At 37.2% G+C, this 20,321-nt stretch overlaps 1 protein-coding gene across 3 annotated transcripts in view; it reads left to right on the top strand.

Annotated features, from left to right (window-relative positions):
• The window catches only part of LOC148947330 (uncharacterized), a 142,504-nt gene that overhangs the window by 27,418 nt on the left and 94,765 nt on the right, over positions 1-20,321 (top strand). For all 3 annotated transcript variants that reach the window (XR_016142432.1, XR_016142433.1, XM_089097021.1), the window contains exon 3: positions 4,992-5,969. Coding sequence is in view for 1 of the 3 variants with exons in the window: in XM_089097021.1 (XP_088953147.1) it covers positions 4,992-5,969 (978 nt within the window). In the remaining 2 variants the exon portion in view is untranslated. The remainder of the gene's footprint in view (positions 1-4,991; positions 5,970-20,321) is intronic.

Below are 20,321 nucleotides of genomic sequence, written 5' to 3' on the forward strand. Positions count from 1 at the left end.
CTAGTCTTTATTAGAAGGGTGGTACTGGAAAGTCAATTTTTTTTATAAGGTCATCAGTTCCATGGTTTTAAAGGCGAATCTTTTTAACAAACGTGTTTTATAGGGATGTCCCCCATGGACACCAGTAGGGGTGGGGAAACGCCCCCTGGGAAACAAGAAGACATTAGAAATTGCATTTAAATCGCAGATAAGAAATGTTACCGTTTAAACTTTGCGAAAGCAAAGCCCTTGGTAGTACTGGTGCCCCCCCCTCCAGACATTGCCTGGCAACGCTCATGATGCCCCGTCCCCAATTTTCCACCTCTGTGTTGGTAGGCATGTGGTTATAAATTTTTCATTCTACACAGAAAAAGATTGCTGCAATGGGAGGGGTGCTTTCACTTCGCAACGCCAATTGTAAAGGCGCAGACCAAAGATTTTCCCGGGAATCAAGAGCGACTAAAGATTGATTTCTACTACAAATGTGCCAGTGTTGGGCATTATTGTCTCTGATAACGAAAAGTGGAATATTTAGTTTCTCAATAAGTATAATCGATTGTCTATCTCAGAATTTTTACTCGATTACGGTTCGGCACCCTTTGGGCTAAAATCGTCGTTTTGCGTCACAAAATGGCAGAAACTGTTGCTTCCTTTCGGGCACAGTCTTTTCTAGTAATTAAAACGGTCAAGGGAGCGTTGTTTTTTTCCAATGAGCCTCCTTCTGATATTCTTGAGCCATTGGTTCGATACCATCATCTCTGAGAAAAAACAACAACAAATAAACACACAGCCGGTCTCATCATTCTTGGAAAAAGTGTAAAATTTCATATTTATTAGACAAGGGCATGAAACCTCAAACAGAGGTCTCTTATATGCTAACTAGATTGCCTAATTTTCATTAAAATCGTTTGCCTTTTTTTGGGATGCTTTCCCCCTTTTTCAAAAATTGGGCACATTTTCTCAGCATCGTAATTTTTTATAGGTAACCATAAATTTAGTGAACCTTATATGTTTGAAATCACCATATAAATTCTTATTTTTGAGTGTATAGTTTGTTATCAGTTTTTGGTCACTATTAGCAAAAGTCGTCCCTTACTTACAGTTTTTTTTTTTGCCAACAGTGTAATATAAAAAAAATAATAGTACTTCTACTACTACTATTACTAACAACGCACTGCAGCACCAAGTTGTCTAAGGCCGACACAGCTGCGTACGCTGCTTTTCCATCCCAATCTATTCAATGATTCCCTCTTTACACCATCCTAAAAAGTTCCAATTTCTCTTGAATTATTTCTTACTACAATCTCCCACCCCAGTCGGGGATGACCTGCTTTTCGTTTGGCCTTAGATTAATTATAGAAAATAACGATTTTTGGCAATCTGTCACCCTTCATCTGCAAAATGTGTCCTTGCCATCTTAAGCTTTCTCTCATTATAGCCCTAGAAAGTGGGACCGCATTTTTCGCACAGCTTGCTATTTGAAATACGATCAGCCAGACCGTTGCCCAAAACAATCCGCAGACAGTTCCTCTGGAGAACATCTACCTGGAGAACCTTCATTTATTCCTACAATAAGCGAAACAGTTTTCTTAAAATCAATTCCGAAACCTACTCTTGAACTCTGAACCCTTGAAACCTCCAAAAAATCATTCATTTTGCCAAAATTTTCGTCAAAGACACTTAGATCATCAAAATAATCTAAGTCAAGGAGAGTTATATTTTTTCATATGAATCCATACTCACCCATAGCCTTTGGTGTATTCTTTTGGGACAAAGTCCATCAAAATGATCCAAGTGAATGGAGGTGAAACGCAACACTGCTTAACTCCTGTTTTAATGCGAAACCAGCCACTAATCTAATTTCCTACCTTAACCACAGCAAAAAAAAAATTCCTACTTTAACAACAGTTAAAAAAAAGTTTGGAAGAATAGGAAGATAAGTCTGCAAACCAAGATTAGAATATTGGAAGCTATAGTGATGACAGTGGTCAAATATGGCTCTGAAGCGTCGGTGCTCCGAAAACAGATAAAGATTGGCTAGAGGTTTTCCAGAGAAATTGCTTAAGGATTGTTCTTGGTACCCGGCTGACTGACCGTATTTCAAACAATAGGCTGTACATAAAATGTGGTTCAATACCGCTCTCTAGGGCTATAATGAAAGAAAGGCTGAGGTGGCTAGGGCACGTTGCGCGGATGAAAGATGATAGATTGCCGAAGATTGTTCTTTTCGGCCAACCGTCTAGGGCTAAACGGAAAACAGGTCGTCCTCGTCTGAGGTGGGAGGAGGTCACAAAGAAAGATTTAACGGAAATGGTATCTTCGTGGGAGGGTGTAAAAAAGGATGTTTTGAATAGATTGGGATGGAAGAGGAGCGTGCGTGGCTGTGTTGGCCTCAGGCGGCTTGGTGTTGCGGTGAGTTGTTAGTAATAGTAGTAGTAGTAGTAGTTAACCACAGCAGTGTTTTTCTCGTACATAGCATTAATAACTTTAATGTATTTATATGGTATACCATACAAGAATAGGGCCTTTGTCAAAACATTTCTATCAGTAAAATCAGACGCTTGACCCATAAAACTGAGAACTAAAGGGGCTGTTATGTTTACTGAATTATAATTTAACTGACATAGTCTACTTAATAATTCATATAATAATTTTGTCATTATGATATGTACATTGTAATCCTTACAATGCAAATTGCTTTGCACGCAATTTAGCTTAGTTCTACCCACTATTGGATTTTGCTAATTCACTCTACATTAAGCTTTTATTGGACAGTGGGTTTTCCCCTCTTCCCCCGCCCCTTCTAGATTTTTGTTGAATTTATGCCGACGGATGAGATTTCTCTTTTACAGACAACAATGCCCATGGTGATTTTTTCACTTTTTTTATGGACTTGTATAATCTTGATTTACATGCTTAACAAAAGATTTAATATAAGTCTTCTAGGAATCGAAAATCACCATGCCTTCTAGATTCTTGTTGAATCTAGTTGATTCTTCCCCCGCCCCTTCTAGATTTTTGTTGAATTTATGCCGACGGATGAGATGTCTCTTTTACAGACAACAATGCCCATGGTTAGTTTTTCACTTTTGTATGGACTTGTATAATCTTGATTTACATGCTTAACAAAAGATTTAATATAAGTCTTCTAGGAATCGAAAATCACCATGCCTTCTAGATTCTTGTTGAATCTAGTTGATTCTTCCCCCGCCCCTTCTAGATTTTTGTTGAATTTATGCCGACGGATGAGATTTCTCTTTTACAGACAACAATGCCCATGGTGATTTTTTCACTTTTTTATGGACTTGTATAATATTGATTTACATGCTTAACAAAAGATTTAATATAAGTCTTCTAGGAATCGAAAATCACTATGCCTTCTAGATTCTTGTTGAATCTTGTTGATTCTTCCCCCGCCCCTTCTAGATTTTTGTTGAATTTATGCCGACGGATGAGATTTCTCTTTTACAGACAACAATGCCCATGGTGATTTTTTCACTTTTTTATGGACTTGTATAATCTTGATTTACATGCTTAACAAAAGATTTAATATAAGTCTTCTAGGAATCGAAAATCACCATGCCTTCTAGATTCTTGTTGAATCTAGTTGATTCTTCCCCCGCCCCTTCTAGATTTTTGTTGAATTTATGCCGACGGATGAGATATCTCTTTTACAGACAACAATGCCCATGGTGATTTTTTCACTTTTTTTATGGACTTGTATAATCTTGATTTACATGCTTAACAAAAGATTTAATATAAGTCTTCTAGGAATCGAAAATCACTATGCCTTCTAGATTCTTGTTGAATCTAGTTGATTCTTCCCCCGCCCCTTCTAGATTTTTGTTGAATTTTTGCCGACGGATGAGATTTCTCTTTTACAGACAACAATGCCCATGGTGATTTTTTCACTTTTTTTATGGACTTGTATAATCTTGATTTAAATGCTTAACAAAAGATTTAATATAAGTCTTCTAGGAATCGAAAATCACCATGCATTCTAGATTTTTGTTGAATCTAGTTGATTCTTCCCCCGCCCCTTCTAGATTTTTGTTGAATTTATGCCGACGGATGAGATTTCTCCTTTACAGACAACAATGCCCATGGTGATTTTTTCACTTTTTTTATGGACTTGTATAATCTTGATTTACATGCTTAACAAAAGATTTAATATAAGTCTTCTAGGAATCGAAAATCACCATGCCTTCTAGATTATTGTTGAATCTAGTTGATTCTTCCCCCGCCCCTTCTAGATTTTTTTTGAATTTATGCCGACGGATGAGATTTCTCCTTTACAGACAACAATGCCCATGGTGATTTTTTCACTTTTTTTATGGAGTTGTATAATCTTGATTTACATGCTTAACAAAAGATTTAATATAAGTCTTCTAGGAATCGAAAATCACCATGCCTTCTAGATTCTTGTTGAATCTAGTTGATTCTTCCCCCGCCCCTTCTAGATTTTTGTTGAATTTATGCCGACGGATGAGATTTCTCTTTTGCAGACAACAATGCCCATGGTGATTTTTTCACTTTTTTTATGGACTTGTATAATCTTGATTTACATGCTTAACAAAAGATTTAATATAAGTCTTCTAGGAATCGAAAATCACCATGCATTCTAGATTTTTGTTGAATCTAGTTGATTCTTCCCCCGCCCCGTCTAGATTTTTGTTGAATTTATGCCGACGGATGAGATTTCTCTTTTACAGACAACAATGCCCATGGTGATTTTTTCACTTTTTTATGGACTTGTATAATCTTGATTTACATGCTTAACAAAAGATTTAATATAAGTCTTCTAGGAATCGAAAATCACCATGCCTTCTAGATTCTTGTTGAATCTAGTTGATTCTTCCCCCGCCCCTTCTAGATTTTTGTTGAATTTATGCCGACGGATGAGATTTCTCTTTTGCAGACAACAATGCCCATGGTGATTTTTTCACTTTTTTTATGGACTCGTATAATCTTGATTTACATGCTTAACAAAAGATTTAATATAAGTCTTCTAGGAATCGAAAATAGCCGAAAAAGGTGGCGCAACTGAAACTGAAGCGATATATTGCAAAGTCCCTGCTGTGTATAAACAGGATAGTGAAATTACAGTTCACCAACAAAATAATGAAAATGAAGAAAATAGTTTACTGGATGATGATGAAGATGAGAAGTTTTCTGTGCATAATGAGAGAGAAACAAGTGATATACTGCGTAATGGTGATAATGGTATACTGCATAAAAACGGTTGTGACCTGACCAGTGATGCAAAAGATATTGAAAGTGACGAAAATGGTGCATCTCATTGTGATAGAGATGAAAATGATGCAGTTCATAAAGGAGGGAACAATGTACTGTGTAAAAACGAAAGCGAAGTATTAAATCGTGAAAAGGGTAGTGGAAGCTTTACTATTTTCTTCAAGGAATGTAAAACTGAGACGAAAGAAAGTGACAGCAATGAATACTTAGTATCAGAAACCTCAGATAAAGCAGTTATTGCGACTGACGAGAAGCTTGAGACAAGCAACGAACGAAATACCTCTTTACAAAAGAATAATAGGCCCCGAAAGCAACACATTTGTCAAGTATGTTCCAAGCGCTTGACATCCAAGCAGCGACTCGAAGACCACATGAGTGTGGCACACGAACCGGCAGTTTTTGTTTGTGAATTTTGTGGCAAGTCGTTTGCTCAGCGGAGAACACTAGCTATTCATAAGCAGCTTCACACCAATGGAAAAAATAAAACCTGTGAAGTTTGTGACGAAGTATTGCCAATATCTAACATAAAATTGCACATGGTAAAGCATATGACTGAGAAGAAATACTCCTGTAATGTATGCGGGCTCAAATTCAAAAGATCATATGATTTGAATTTTCACATGTCAAGCAAGCACAGCGAGAGAGGTTATGTTCACGCGTGTTCCTCATGTGGTTACTCAACACATTCGCGTTCTAGCAGATACAGACATGCGCGAAAATGCCGTGCCTACCTTAAGGTGATTCCCTAACTTATTATCTGCCATAATTATTTAATTGCCTACTAAATTTTAATCAGATTACCCATATTGACGTAAATAGCCGTTTGGAGCAATTCTGCCTTATAAATCAAGTCTTTCCTTTTAGATCTTTCCTCATTTGCTGACGTATACTTCAGCCTGCTCATTCAGAGCACCCCAAGCTCCGAGTGGGAGCTTATACTAATACTAATAAATGGGGGAGCGTCCTCCTCAAAAATATATTTTCTATCTGGAAATCAGCTACGCTGAACAAAATGGCTATCTTAAAATTTTGATTGGATGTGTTTGGGGAACTGATAGGTGTGGGGGGGGGGCTAGTTGCCTTCCAATCACTTTCGAATATTAAAAAAGGCACTAGCTGCTCCAATTCCCAATCGAATGGACTCTTTTCCAAGTTTCTACGACAACTCCTTCGATATGAAGTGCCCTGGTCTAGAAACCAGAAAAAAAAAAAAAAAAAAAAAAAAAAAAAAAAAAAAAAAAAAAAAAAAAAATTATACATTGTGCCAACATCGTTCTTTACTTAGACGTTCTTTACTTAGCGCTATTGCACTGCCTATGATAATAAATACTATGTGTAAGCAATGAACGAATTGTCTAACTTACAGCCCTCGTCCTGAGGACTGTGGGGAGGTTGACATCCCCAAAGACAAAATTACTGGACCTTTCAGCGATGCTGAATAAAATCGCTCTCACAATTTCTATCGGATGTGTTTTACGGTTTGATAGGCTTGGGGGGGGCTGATTTCTCTCCATTCACTTTTGCCTCTTATAAATGACAATAAAACTTCCGACTTCCAATCAAATGAGCTCCATCCGATCCAAAGTTTTTTGTAAATTATATTCAAGATTTTTACATTTCATCAAAAATGTAAAATAATATTTCTGGGAATCTAAAATGTTCGTAAATGATGGCGCAAGTGAAGCTGGTCCTTACCTGTAATGGCTGATTTGCATTTAAACACCACTGAATATAATTTTATCAAGGCTCAGATGAATCATCTAAATAAAACTTTATAATACATTTCTTTGTTAACTATATGTTTTGAATCGATTGCATGCATTTTTAGGGACAAATCCACCAAATAGCGTCATTGCGGCCTTTAAAATGGTAAAGCTCAATGCGTTGCTCTTCGATAACTTTAAATCAATTTAAAGTTACAAGCTTTCTCAGAATGTCACTCCACGGCGTTTTGGCACCCTTTGAGCCAACGTTGTCGTTTTGTGCCACTCGTCACTTTGGTGTGTCACAATTTTTTGCTGCTTAAAAATAATACTAGAACCTGCTGTTTCCTGTATAATGAGCATCAACCCGATATTCTAGGACCATTAGTTGGGGGAAAAACATTTACCCGAAAGCTCACAGAGAGTTAAGAAATTTGATTATATAATTGCGCTTTTCGAGGATTCAAGTGCTCTCCTCCCACCTACAAAAAATCTAATGGCCTTTCTGCATAATGACCGATGTGCCATACACTGTTGTACATAATGAAACAGCTCCTGGTAACGTACTGTAAGTAAAGAGCGGTTCGGGCTAATAGCAACTAAAACTCTATAAAAGATATTTTAATAAATAAGATATTTTAATATTTTACTAAACTGTATTAAAAAAAGACTCGTACATCAAAATAAGTGGCTTTTTATACTGATTTAAATATATAAAATATATTAAGCTTAACGTTACCTATCAAAAGTGACAAGCCTGAGAAAATTTGCCTGATTTCCAAAAATTGGTAAATACCCCAGAAAAGGCTAGTGATTTTGATGAAAACCATGTTATCGAATTCAGCATATCAGAGAACCCTGTCGTGGAGGTTCCAAGGCCCTATCTACAAAAATGTGAAATTTTACAATTTTTCGCCCGAAAAAAACTCACGAATGTGTGTTTATTTGTTTTTTGTTGTTGTTTTTCCCAGGGGTGATCTTATCGACCCAATGATTATAGAACATTGAGAAACGAAATCATTCGAACAGAAACCTCAAGTTCTTGTGCCCTTTTAAAGTAGCCCAAAAGATTGTACTACGGGAAAGTAAAATTTTCTGTCATTTTATGGCACCAAACTACGATTTTGGCCCAGAAAGGGCGGAACCGCTGTTGACTGAAGATTCTGAGATAGCCAAAGCCAATTCTTTGGATGTATTAATCGTCATTAAAATTATTTTTTTAGGGTTTCGGTTAATAATGGGCCGACTCGCTCCTTACTTAAAATTCGTTATCACGAACTGGTAAATACATTACTATCAGAACTAAAATCCCCTCTTTCCCCTGAAAATTTTGTTATATTTGGAATTTTTTAACTTTTCATGCATAATAAGACTTCTCCCTTCCCTTGGAAAATTTTGAGACCCCCTAACCTTACAACTCGTGCTGGTGCCCATGAGAATTACATTAAAAAGACCTGGATGTTCTCAAGGGGTTTGCTGTGTAGGTACATTGAAAGTACACAAAACGATCATTTGTCGGTCTGTTATAAAATAAGTAATAACTGCCATCTTCACTGTTTGACGGAGCAGCACTACTGCTTTTACGGTTCTAGGCGTTTACACCCCCCCCCATGGAAAATACTCTCCCGGACCCCCCCCCCCCCCCCAAGGAAATTACCCCCGGGAAAAACACCATGGAAATAACCTCCTCCCCGGAAAACATCCCCCCCCCCGCGGAAAATGCATCCCCGGTGAAAGGAAATCATTGCCAAAAATTCTCCCCACTGAAAATTTTCCCGGACATCCCCCCCCCCTGCAGAAAACTCCCCTGCGAAAAAAGTCCGTATGTTTTCCAATAACAAATACTATCTGTAAGCAATGGACAAATTACAAAAGCCGCATATACTTCTACAATGGGATTCTCTGATTGTTTTGAAGTTAGGGAGGGAGATACCTCAGAAGGTACATTTTAATGCCAAAACATCCCAGCTCTTATTGAGCTATCAGATGAAAACATAATTAGTCCTAAGGGAGAGACGAGAGGAGGTTGGAGATATAAATTTACGTATAATCCCCAGGGTCGTAACCAGAATTTTTGTTTGGAGAGGGGGGGGGGGTACAAAAGAAACTTTAAAAATGCATCAAAAATGTGAAATTGATATCTACTTATGATTTGATATCCCTTATGATATCCCTTATGATTTCTGGGAGTATTTCTGGTCTACGCTGTTATTATGAAAGTGAAGAGTAACATTAAACTGCAAAATGAGCAGAATTTATTCCATATAGGAGGGAGACTGCCCCTTCCTCATCCACACCTCCACCTCATTGTCAAAGAAACTTCGGAGGGTGCTCATTAGATCAGAAATTGAGAGTTCAAATCCTTTTTTGTAAGTCGAAAGTGATTGGAGACCAACCAGCCGCGAGGAGGGGGGGGGGGTTCGGGGATGAACTTTAGCCCCGAAATTGTACTAGATACAAACTGGAAACTTTTGCTGGTTTGAGTATCGTAGTGCGGGGCAATATCTCAGGGAGTTTGTTGAACTTTTGCTGGGTTTGAGAATCGTAAAACGGGGCAAAATCTCATGATGTCTGTTGAACTTTTGCTGGGTTAGAGAATCGTTAAACGGGGCAAAATTTCATTAAGTTTGTTGAAATTTGCTGGGTTTGAGAATCGTTAAACGGGGCGAAATCTCATAGAGTTTGTTGAATTTTTGCTGGGTTTGAGAATCGTTAAACGGGGCAAAATCTCATGAAATTTGTTGAACTTTTGCTGGGTTTGAGAATCGTTAAACGGGGCAAAATCCCATGAAGTTTGTTGAACTTTTGCTGGGTTTGAGAATCGTAAAACGGGGCAAAATCTCATGAACTTTGTTGAACTTTTGCTGGGTTTGAGAATCGTTAAACGGGGCAAAATCTCATGAAGTTTGTTGAAGTTTTGCCGGGTTTGAGAATCGTAAAACGGGGCTAAATCTCATGAAGTTTGTTGAAATTTTGCTGGGTTTGGGAATCGTTAAACGGGGCAAAATCTCATGAAGTTTGTTGAGTTTTTGCTGGGTTTGATAATCGTTAAACGGGGCAAAATCTCATGAAGTTTGTTGAAATTTTGCTGGGTTTGATAATCGTTAAACGGGTCAAAATCTCATGAAGTTTGTTCAACTTTTGCTGGGTTTGAGTATCGTTAAAGGGGGCAAATTCTCATGAATTTTTTTGAACTTTTGCTGGGTTTGAAAATTTTTAAACGGGGCAAGATCTCATGAAGATTGTTGAACTTTTGCTGGGTTTGAGAATCGTTAAACGGGGAAAAATATTATGAAGCTTGTTGAAATTTTGCAGGGTTTGAGAATCATTAAACGTGGCAAAATCTCATGAAGTTTGTTGAACTTTTCCTGTGTTTGAGAATCGTTAAACGGGGCAAAATCTCATGAAGTTTGTTGAACTTTTGCTGGGATTGAGAATCGTTAAAAGGGGCAAAATCTCATGAAGTTTTTTGAACTTTTGCTGGGTTTGAGAATCGTTAAACAGGACAAAATCGCATGAGGCTTATTGAACTTTTGCTGGGTTTGAGAATCGTTAAACGGGGCAAAATCTCATGAAGTTTGTTGAGCTTCTGCTGGGTTTTAGAATCGTTAAACGGGGCAAAATCTCATGACGTTTGTTGAACTTTTGCTGTGTTTGAGAATCGTTAAACGGGGAAACATCTCATGAACTTTGTTGAACTTTTGCTGGGCTTGAGAATCGTTAAACGGGGCAAAATCTCATGAACTTTGTTGAACTTTTACTGGGTTTGAGAATCGTTAAACAGGGCAAAATCTCATGAAGTTTGTTGAACCTTTGCTGGGTTTGAGAATCGTTAAACGGGGAAAAATCTCATGAAGTTTGTTGAACTTTTGCTGGGTTTTGAGAATCGTTAAACGGGGCAAAATCTCATGAAATTTGTTGAACTTTTGCTGGGTTTGAGAATTGTGAAACGGGGCAAAATCTCATGAAGTTTTTTGAAGTTTTGCTGAATTTGAGAATAGTTAAACGGGACAAAATCTCATGAAGTTTGTTGAACTTTTGCTGGGTTTGAGAATCGTTAAACAGGACAAAATCTCATGAAGTTTGTTGAACTTTTGCTGGGTTTGAGAATCGTTAAACGGGGCAAAATTTTAGAAGTTTGTTGAGCTTTTGCTGGGTTTGAGAATCGTAAAACGGGGCAAAATCTCATGAAGTTTGTTGAATTTTTGCTGGGTTTGAGAATCGTTAAACGGGGCAAAATCTCATGAAGTATGTTGAAATTTTGCTGGGTTTGAGAATCGTTAAACGGGGCAAAATCTCATGAAGTTTGTTGAACTTTTGCTGGGTTTGCGAATCGTTAAACGGGGTAAAATCTCATGAAGTTTGTTGAAATTTTGCTGGTTTTGAGAATCGTCAAACGGGGAAAAATGTCATGAAGTTTTTTGAATTTTTGCTGGGTTTGAGAATCGTTAAACAGGGTAAAATCTCATGAGGTTTGTTGAACTTTTGCTGGGTTTGAGAATCGTTAAACAGGGCAGAATCTCATGAATTTTGTTGAACTTTTGCTGGGTTTGAGAATCGTTAAACGGGACAAAATCTCATGAAGTTTGTTGAACTTTTGCTGGCTTTGAGAATCGTTAAACGGGGCAAAATCTCATGAAGTTTATTGAAATTTTGCTGGGTTTGATAATCGTTAAATGCGGCAAAATCTCATGAAGTTTGTTGAACTTTTGCTGAGTTTGAGAATCGTTAAACGGGACAAAATCTCATGAAGTTTGTTGAACTTTTGCTGGGTTTGAGAATCGTTAAACGGGGCAAAATCTCATGAACTTTGTTGAACTTTTGCTGGGTTTGAGAATCATTGAACGGGGCAAAATCTCATGACGTTTGTTGAACTTTTGTTGTGTTTGAGAATCGTTAAACGGGGTAAAATCTCGTTAAACAAGGCAAAATCTCATGTAGTTTGTTGAAATTTTGCTAGGTTTGAGAATCGTTAAACGGGGCAAAATCTCATGAAGTTTGTTGAACTTTTGGTAGGTTTGATAGTCGTTAAACGGGGCAAAATCTCATGAAGTTTGTTAAACTTTAGCTGGGTTTGAGAATCATTCAAAGGAGCAAAATCTCATGAAGTTTTTTGAATTTTTGCTGGGTTTGAGTATCGTTAAACGGGGCAAAATCTCATGAAGTTTGTTGAACTTTTGCTGGGTTTGAGAAAAACAGGGCAAAATTTATGCTGTAGATCTAGTTTGTTGGACTTTTGCTGGGTTTCAGAATCGTCAAACGGGGCGAAATTTCATGAAGTTTTTTTAATTTTTGCTGGGTTTGAGAATCGTTAAACAGGGTAAAATCTCATGAGGTTTGTTGAACTTTTGCTGGGCTTGAGAATCGTTAAACAGGGCAAAATCTTATGAATTTTGTTGAAATTTTACTGGGTTTGAGAATCATTAAGCGGCACAAAATCTCATGAAGTTTGTTGAACTTTTGCTGGGTTTGAGAATCGTTCAACGGGGCAAAATCTCATGAAGTTTGTTGAAATTTTGCTAGGTTTGATAATCGTGAAACGGGGCAAAATCTCATGAAGTTTGTTGAACTTTTGCTGGGTTTGGGAATCGTTAAACAGGGCAAAATCTCATGCAGTTTGTTGAACTTTAGCTGGGTTTGAGAATCATTCAACGGGGCAAAATTTCATGAAGTTTGTTGAATTTTTGCTGGGTTTGAGAATCGTTAAACGAGGCAAAATCTCATGAAGTTTGTTGAACTTTTGCTGGGTTTGAGAAAAACAGGGCAAAATTTATGCTGTAGATTTAGTTTGTTGAACTTTTGCTGGGTTTGAGAATCGTCAAACGGGGCAAAATTTCATGAAGTTTTTTTAATTTTTGCTGGGTTTTAGAATCGTTAAACAGGGTAAAATCTCATGAGGTTTGTTGAACTTTTGCTGGGTTTGAGAATCGTTAAACAGGGCAAAATCTTATGAATTTTGTTGAACTTTTACTGGGTTTGAGAATCATTAAACGGCACAAAATCTTATGAAGTTTGTTGAACTTTTGCTGGGTTTGAGAATCGTTAAACGGGGCAAAATCTCATGAAGTTTGTTGAACTTTTGCTGTGTTTGAGAATCGTTAAACGGGGTGAAATCTCGTTAAACAAGGCAAAATCTGAAGTTTGAAATTTGCTAGGTTTGAGAATCGTTAAACGGGAAAAATCTCATGAAGTTTGTTGAACTTTTGCTAGGTTTGATAATCGTTAAACGGGCAAATCTATGAGGTTTGTTGAACTTTTCCTGGGTTTGAGAATCATTCAACGTGGCAAAATCTCATGACGTTTGTTGAACTTTTGCTGTGTTTGAGAATCGTTAAACGGGGTGAAATCTCGTTAAACAAGGCAAAATCTCATGAAGTTTGTTAAAATTTTGCTAGGTTTGAGAATCGTTAAACGGGGAAAAATCTCATGAAGTTTGTTGAACTTTTGCTAGGTTTGATAATCGTTAAACGGGGCAAAATCTTATGAGGTTTGTTGAACTTTTCCTGGGTTTGAGAATCATTCAACGTGGCAAAATCCCATGAAGTTTGTTGAACTTTTGCTGGGTTTGGGAATCGTTAAACAGGGCAAAATCTCATGAAGTTTGTTGAACTTTTGCTGGGTTTGAGAATCATTCAACGGGGCAAAATTTCATGAAGTTTGTTGAATTTTTGCTGGGTTTGAGAATCATTAAACGGGGCAAAGACTCATGAAGTTTGTTGAACTTTTGCTGGGTTTGAGAAAAACAGGGCAAAATTTATGCTGTAGATCTAGTTTGTTGAGTTTTGCTGGGTTTGAGAATCGTCAAACGGGGCAAAATTTCATGAAGTTTTTTAATTTCTGCTGGGTTTTAGAATCGTTAAACAGGGTAAAATCTCATGAGGTTTGTTGAACTTTTGCTGGGTTTGAGAATCGTTAAACAGGGCAAAATTTTATGAATTTTGTTGAACTTTTACTGGGTTTGAGAATCATTAAACGGCACAAAATCTTATGAAGTTTGTTGAACTTTTGCTGGGTTTGAGAATCGTTAAACGGGGCGAAATCTCATGAAGTTTTATCGAAATTTTGCTGGGTTTGATAGTCGTTAAATGGGGCAAAATCTCATGAAGTTTGTTGAACTTTTGCTGAGTTTGAGAATCGTTAAACGGGATAAAATCTCATGAAGTTTGTTGAACTTTTGCTGGGTTTGAGAATCGTTAAACGGGTCAAAATCTCATGAAGTTTGTTGAACTTTTGCTGGGTTTGAGAATCGTTCAACGGGGCAAAATCTCATGACGTTTGTTGTACTTTTGCTGTGTTTGAGAATCGTTAAACGGGGTAAAATCTCATGAAGTTTGTTGAACCTTTGCTGGGTTTGAGAATCGTTTAAACGGGGCAAAATCTTATGAAGTTTGTTGAACTTTTGCTGGGTTTGAGAATCGTTAAACGGGACAAAATTTCATGAAGTTTATTGAACTTTTCCTGGCTTTGAGAATCGTTAAACGGGGCAAAATCTTATGAAGTCTGCTGAACTTTTGCTGGGTTTGAGAATCATTCAACGGGGCAAAATCTCATGACGTTTGTTGAACTTTTGCTGTGTTTGAGAATCGTTAAACGGGGTAAAATCTCGTTAAACAAGGCAAAATCTCATGAAGTTTGTTGAAATTTTGCTAGGTTTGATAATCGTTAAACGGGGCAAAATCTCATGAAGTTTGTTGAACTTTTGCTGGGTTTGAGAATCATTAAACGGGGCAAAATCTCATGAAGTTTGTTGAACTTTTGCTGGGTTTGGGAATCGTTAAACAGGGCAAAATCTCATGCAGTTTGTTGAACTTTAGTTGGGTTTGAGAATCATTCAGCGGGGCAAAATTTCATAAAGTTTGTTGAATTTTTGCTGGGTTTGAGAATCATTAAACGGGGCAAAGTCTCATGAAGTTTGTTGAACTTTTGCTGGGTTTGAGAAAAACAGGGCAAAATTTATGCTGTAGATCTAGTTTGTTGAACTTTTGCTGGGTTTGAGAATCGTCAAACGGGGCAAAATTTCATGAAGTTTTTTAATTTTTGCTGGGTTTTAGAATCGTTAAACAGGGTAAAATCTCATGAGGTTTCTTGAACTTTTGCTGGGTTTGAGAATCGTTAAACAGGGCAAAATCTTATGAATTTTGTTGAAGTTTTACTGGGTTTGACAATCATTTAACGGCACAAAATCTCATGAAGTTTGTTGAACTTTTGCTGATTTTGAGAATCGTTAAACGGGGCAAAATATCATGAAGTTTGTTGAAATTTTGCTAGGTTTGATAATCGTTAAACGGGGCAAAATCTCATGAAGTTTGTTGAACTTTTGCTGGGTTTGGTAATGGTTAAACAGGGCAAAATCTCATGCAGTTTGTTGAACTTTAGCTGGGTTTGAGAATCATTCAACGGGGCAAAATTTATGCTGTAGATCTAGTTTGTTGAACTTTTGCTGGGTTTGAGAATCGTTAAACAGGGCAAAATCTTATGAATTTTGTTGAACTTTAACTGGGTTTGAGAATCATTAAACGGCACAAAATCTCATGAAGTTTGTTGAACTTTTGCTGGGTTTGATAATCGTTAAATGGGGCAAAATCTCATGAAGTTTGTTGAACTTTTACTGAGTTTGAGAATCGGTAAACGGGATAAAATCTCATGAAGTTTGTTGAACTTTTGCTGGGTTTGAGAATCGTTAAACGGGGCAAAATCTCATGAAGTTGGTTGAACTTTTTCTGGGTTTGAGAATCGTTAAACGGGGAAAAATCTCATGACGTTTGTTGAACTTTTGCTGTGTTTGAGAATCGTTAAACGGGGTAAAATCTCATGAAGTTTGTTGAACATTTGCTGGGTTTGAGAATCGTTTGATTGGGGCAAAATCTTATAAAATTTGTTGAACTTTTGCTGGGTTTGAGAATCGTTAAACGGGGCAAAATCTCATGAAGTTTGTTGAAATTTTGCTGGGTTTGATAATCGTTAAGCGGGGTAAAATCTCATGAAGTTTCTTGAACTGTTGCTAGGTTTGGGAATCGTTAAACAGGGCAAAATCTCATGCAGTTTGTTGAACTTTAGCTGGGTTTGAGAATCGTTCAACGGGGCAAAATCTCATGAAGTTTGTTGAATTTTTGCTGGGTTTGAGAATCGCTAAACGGGGCAAAATCTCATGAAGTTTGTTGAACTTTTGCTGGGTTTGAGAATCGTTAAATGGGGCAAAATCTCATGAAGTTAGTTGAAGTTTTGCTGGGTTTGAAAATCGTTAAACGGGGCAAAATCTCATGAAGTTTGTTGAACTTTTGCTGGGTTTGAGAATCGTTAAACGGGGCAAAATCTGATGAAGTTTGTTGAACTTTTGCTGGGTTTGAGAATCATTCAACGTGGCAAAATCTCATGACGTTTGTTGAACTTTTGCTGTGTTTGAGAATCGTTAAACGGGGTGAAATCTCGTTAAACAAGTCAAAATCTCATGAAGTTTGTTAAAATTTTGCTAGGTTTGAGAATCGTTAAACGGGGAAAAATCTCATGAAGTTTGTTGAACTTTTACTAGGTTTGATAATCGTTAAACGGGGCAAAATCTCATGAAGTTTGTTGAACTTTTGCTGGGTTTGATAATCGTTAAGCGGGGTAAAATCTCATGAAGTTTCTTGAACTGTTGCTAGGTTTGGGAATCGTTAAACTGGGCAAAATCTCATGCAGTTTGTTGAACGTTTGCTGGGTTTGAGAATCGTTAAACGGGGCAAAATCTCATGAAGTTTGTTGAATTTTTGCTGGGTTTGAGAATCGCTAAACGGGGCAAAATCTCATGAATTTTGTTGAACTTTTGCTGGGTTTGAGAATCGTTAAATGGGGCAAAATCTCATGAAGTTAGTTGAAGTTTTGCTGGGTTTGAGAATCGTTAAACGGGGCAAAATCTCATGAAGTTTGTTGAACTTTTGCTGGGTTTGAGAATCGTTAAACGGGGCAAAATCTTATGAAGTTTGTTGAACTTTTCCTGGGTTTGAGAATCATTCAACGTGGCAAAATCTCATGACGTTTGTTGAACTTTTGCTGTGTTTGAGAATCGTTAAACGGGGTGAAATCTCGTTAAACAAGGCAAAATCTCATGAAGTTTGTTAAAATTTTGCTAGGTTTGAGAATCGTTAAACGGGGAAAAATCTCATGAAGTTTGTTGAACTTTTGCTAGGTTTGATAATCGTTAAACGGGGCAAAATCTCATGAAGTTTGTTGAACTTTTGCTGGGTTTGAGAATCATTAAACGGGGCAAAATCCCATGAAGTTTGTTGAATTTTTGCTGGGTTTGTGAATCGTTAAACAGGGCAAATTCTCATGCAGTTTGTTGAACTTTAGCTGGGTTTGAGAATCATTCAACGGGGCAAAATTTCATGAAGTTTGTTGAATTTTTGCTGGGTTTGAGAATCATTAAACGGGGCAAAGACTCATGAAGTTTGTTGAACTTTTGCTGGGTTTGAGAAAAACAGGGCAAAATTTATGCTGTAGATCTAGTTTGTTGAGTTTTTGCTGGGTTTGAGAATCGTCAAACGGGGCAAAATTTCATGAAGTTTTTTAATTTTTGCTGGGTTTTAGAATCGTTAAACAGGGTAAAATCTCATGAGGTTTGTTGAACTTTTGCTGGGTTTGAGAATCGTTAAACAGGGCAAAATCTTATGAATTTTGTTGAACTTTTACTGGGTTTGAGAATCATTAAACGGCACAAAATCTTATGAAGTTTGTTGAACTTTTGCTGGGTTTGAGAATAGTTAAACGGGGCAAAATCTCATGAAGTTTGTTGAACTTTAGCTGGGTTTGAGAATCATTCAACGGGGCAAAATTTATGCTGTAGATCTAGTTTGTTGAACTTTTGCTGGGTTTGAGAATCGTTAAACAGGGCAAAATCTTATGAATTTTGTTGAACTTTAACTGGGTTTGAGAATCATTAAACGGCACAAAATCTCATGCAGTTTGTTGAACTTTAGCTGGGTTTGAGAATCATTCAACGGGGCCAAATTTATGCTGTAGATCTAGTTTGTTGAACTTTTGCTGGGTTTGAGAATCGTTAAACAGGGCAAAATCTTATGAATTTTGTTGAACTTTAACTGGGTTTGAGAATCATTAAACTGCACAAAATCTCATGAAGTTTGTTGAACTTTTGCTGGGTTTGAGAATCGTTAAATGGGGCAAAATCTCATGAAGTTTGTCGAAATTTTGCTGGGTTTGATAATCGTTAAATGGGGCAAAATCTCATGAAGTTTGTTGAACTTTTACTGAGTTTGAGAATCGGTAAACGGGATAAAATCTCATGAAGTTTGTTGAACTTTTTCTGGGTTGGAGAATCGTTAAACGGGGCAAAATCTCATGAAGTTTGTTGAACTTTTGCTGGGTTTGAGAATCGTTCAACGGGGCAAAATCTCATGAAGTTTGTTGAACTTTTGCTGTGTTTGAGAATCGTTAAACGGGGTAAAATCTCATGAAGTCTGTTGAACCTTTGCTGGGTTTGAGAATCGTTTGATTGGGGCAAAATCTTATGAAATTTGTTGAACTTTTGCTGGGTTTGAGAATCGTTAAGCGGGGTAAAATCTTATGAAATTTGTTGAACTTTTGCTGGGTTTGAGAATCGTTAATCGGTGTAAAATCTCATGAAGTTTCTTGAACTGTTGCTGGGTTTGTGAATCGTTAAACTGGGCAAAATCTCATGAAGTTTGTTGAACTTTAGCTGGGTTTGAGAATCGTTAAACGGGGCAAAATCTCATGAAGTTTGTTGAATTTTTGCTGGGTTTGAGAATCGCTAAACGGGGCAAAATCTCATGAAGTTTGTTGAACTTTTGCTGGGTTTGAGAATCGTTAAATGGGGCAAAATCTCATGCAGTTTGTTGAACTTTTGCTGGGTTTGAGAATCGTTAAACGGGGCAAAATCTCATGAAGTTTGTTGAACTTTTGCTGGGTTTGAGAATCGTTAAACGGGGCAAAATCTTATGAAGTTTGTTGAACTTTTGCTGGGTTTGAGAATCATTCAACGTGGCAAAATCTCATGACGTTTGTTGAACTTTTGCTGTGTTTGAGAATCGTTAAACGGGGTGAAATCTCGTTAAACAAGGCAAAATCTCATGAAGTTTGTTAAAATTTTGCTAGGTTTTAGAATCGTTAAACGGGGAAAAATCTCATGAAGTTTGTTGAACTTTTGCTAGGTTTGATAATCGTTAAACGGGGCAAAATCTTATGAGGTTTGTTGAACTTTTGCTGGGTTTGAGAATCATTAAACGGGGCAAAATCCCATGAAGTTTGTTGAACTTTTGCTGGGTTTGGGAATCGTTAAACAGGGCAAAATCTCATGCAGTTTGTTGAACTTTAGCTGGGTTTGAGAATCATTCAACGGGGCAAAATTTCATGAAGTTTGTTGAATTTTTGCTGGGTTTGAGAATCATTAAACGGGGCAAAGACTCATGAAGTTTGTTGAACTTTTGCTGGGTTTGAGAAAAACAGGGCAAAATTTATGCTGTAGATCTAGTTTGTTGAGTTTTTGCTGGGTTTGAGAATCGTCAAACGGGGCAAAATTTCATGAAGTTTTTTAATTTTTGCTGGGTTTTAGAATCGTTAAACAGGGTAAAATCTCATGAGGTTTGTTGAACTTTTGCTGGGTTTGAGAATCGTTAAACAGGGCAAAATCTTATGAATTTTGTTGAACTTTTACTGGGTTTGAGAATCATTAAACGGCACAAAATCTTATGAAGTTTGTTGAACTTTTGCTGGGTTTGAGAATCGTTAAACGGGGCGAAATCTCATGAAGTTTTATCGAAATTTTGCTGGGTTTGATAGTCGTTAAATGGGGCAAAATCTCATGAAGTTTGTTGAACTTTTGCTGAGTTTGAGAATCGTTAAACGGGATAAAATCTCATGAAGTTTGTTGAACTTTTGCTGGGTTTGAGAATCGTTAAACGGGGCAAAATCTCATGAAGTTTGTTGAACTTTTGCTGGGTTTGAGAATCGTTAAACGGGGAAAAATCTCATGAAGTTTGTTGAAATTTTGCTGTGTTTGAAAATCGTTAAACGGGGTAAAATCTCATGAAGTTTGTTGAACCTTTGCTGGGTTTGATAATCGTTTAAACGGGGCAAAATCTTATGAAGTTTGTTGAACTTTTGCTGGGTTTGAGATTCGTTAAACGGGACAAAATTTCATGAAGTTTTTTGAACTTTTCCTGGCTTTGAGAATCGTTAAACGGGGCAAAATCTTATGAAGTCTGCTGAACTTTTGCTGGGTTTGAGAATCATTCAACGGGGCAAAATCTCATGACGTTTGTTGAACTTTTGCTGTGTTTGAGAATCGTTAAACGGGGTAAAATCTTGTTAAACAAGGCAAAATCTCATGAAGTTTGTTGAAATTTTGCTAGGTTTGAGAATCGTTAAACGGGG

This window comes from Artemia sp. Qi Xiang Cuo, chromosome 11 (assembly GCF_049724085.1).
Source record: "Artemia sp. Qi Xiang Cuo chromosome 11, ASM4972408v1, whole genome shotgun sequence".
In the NCBI taxonomy this organism is placed as follows: Eukaryota; Metazoa; Arthropoda; class Branchiopoda; order Anostraca; family Artemiidae; genus Artemia; species Artemia sp. Qi Xiang Cuo.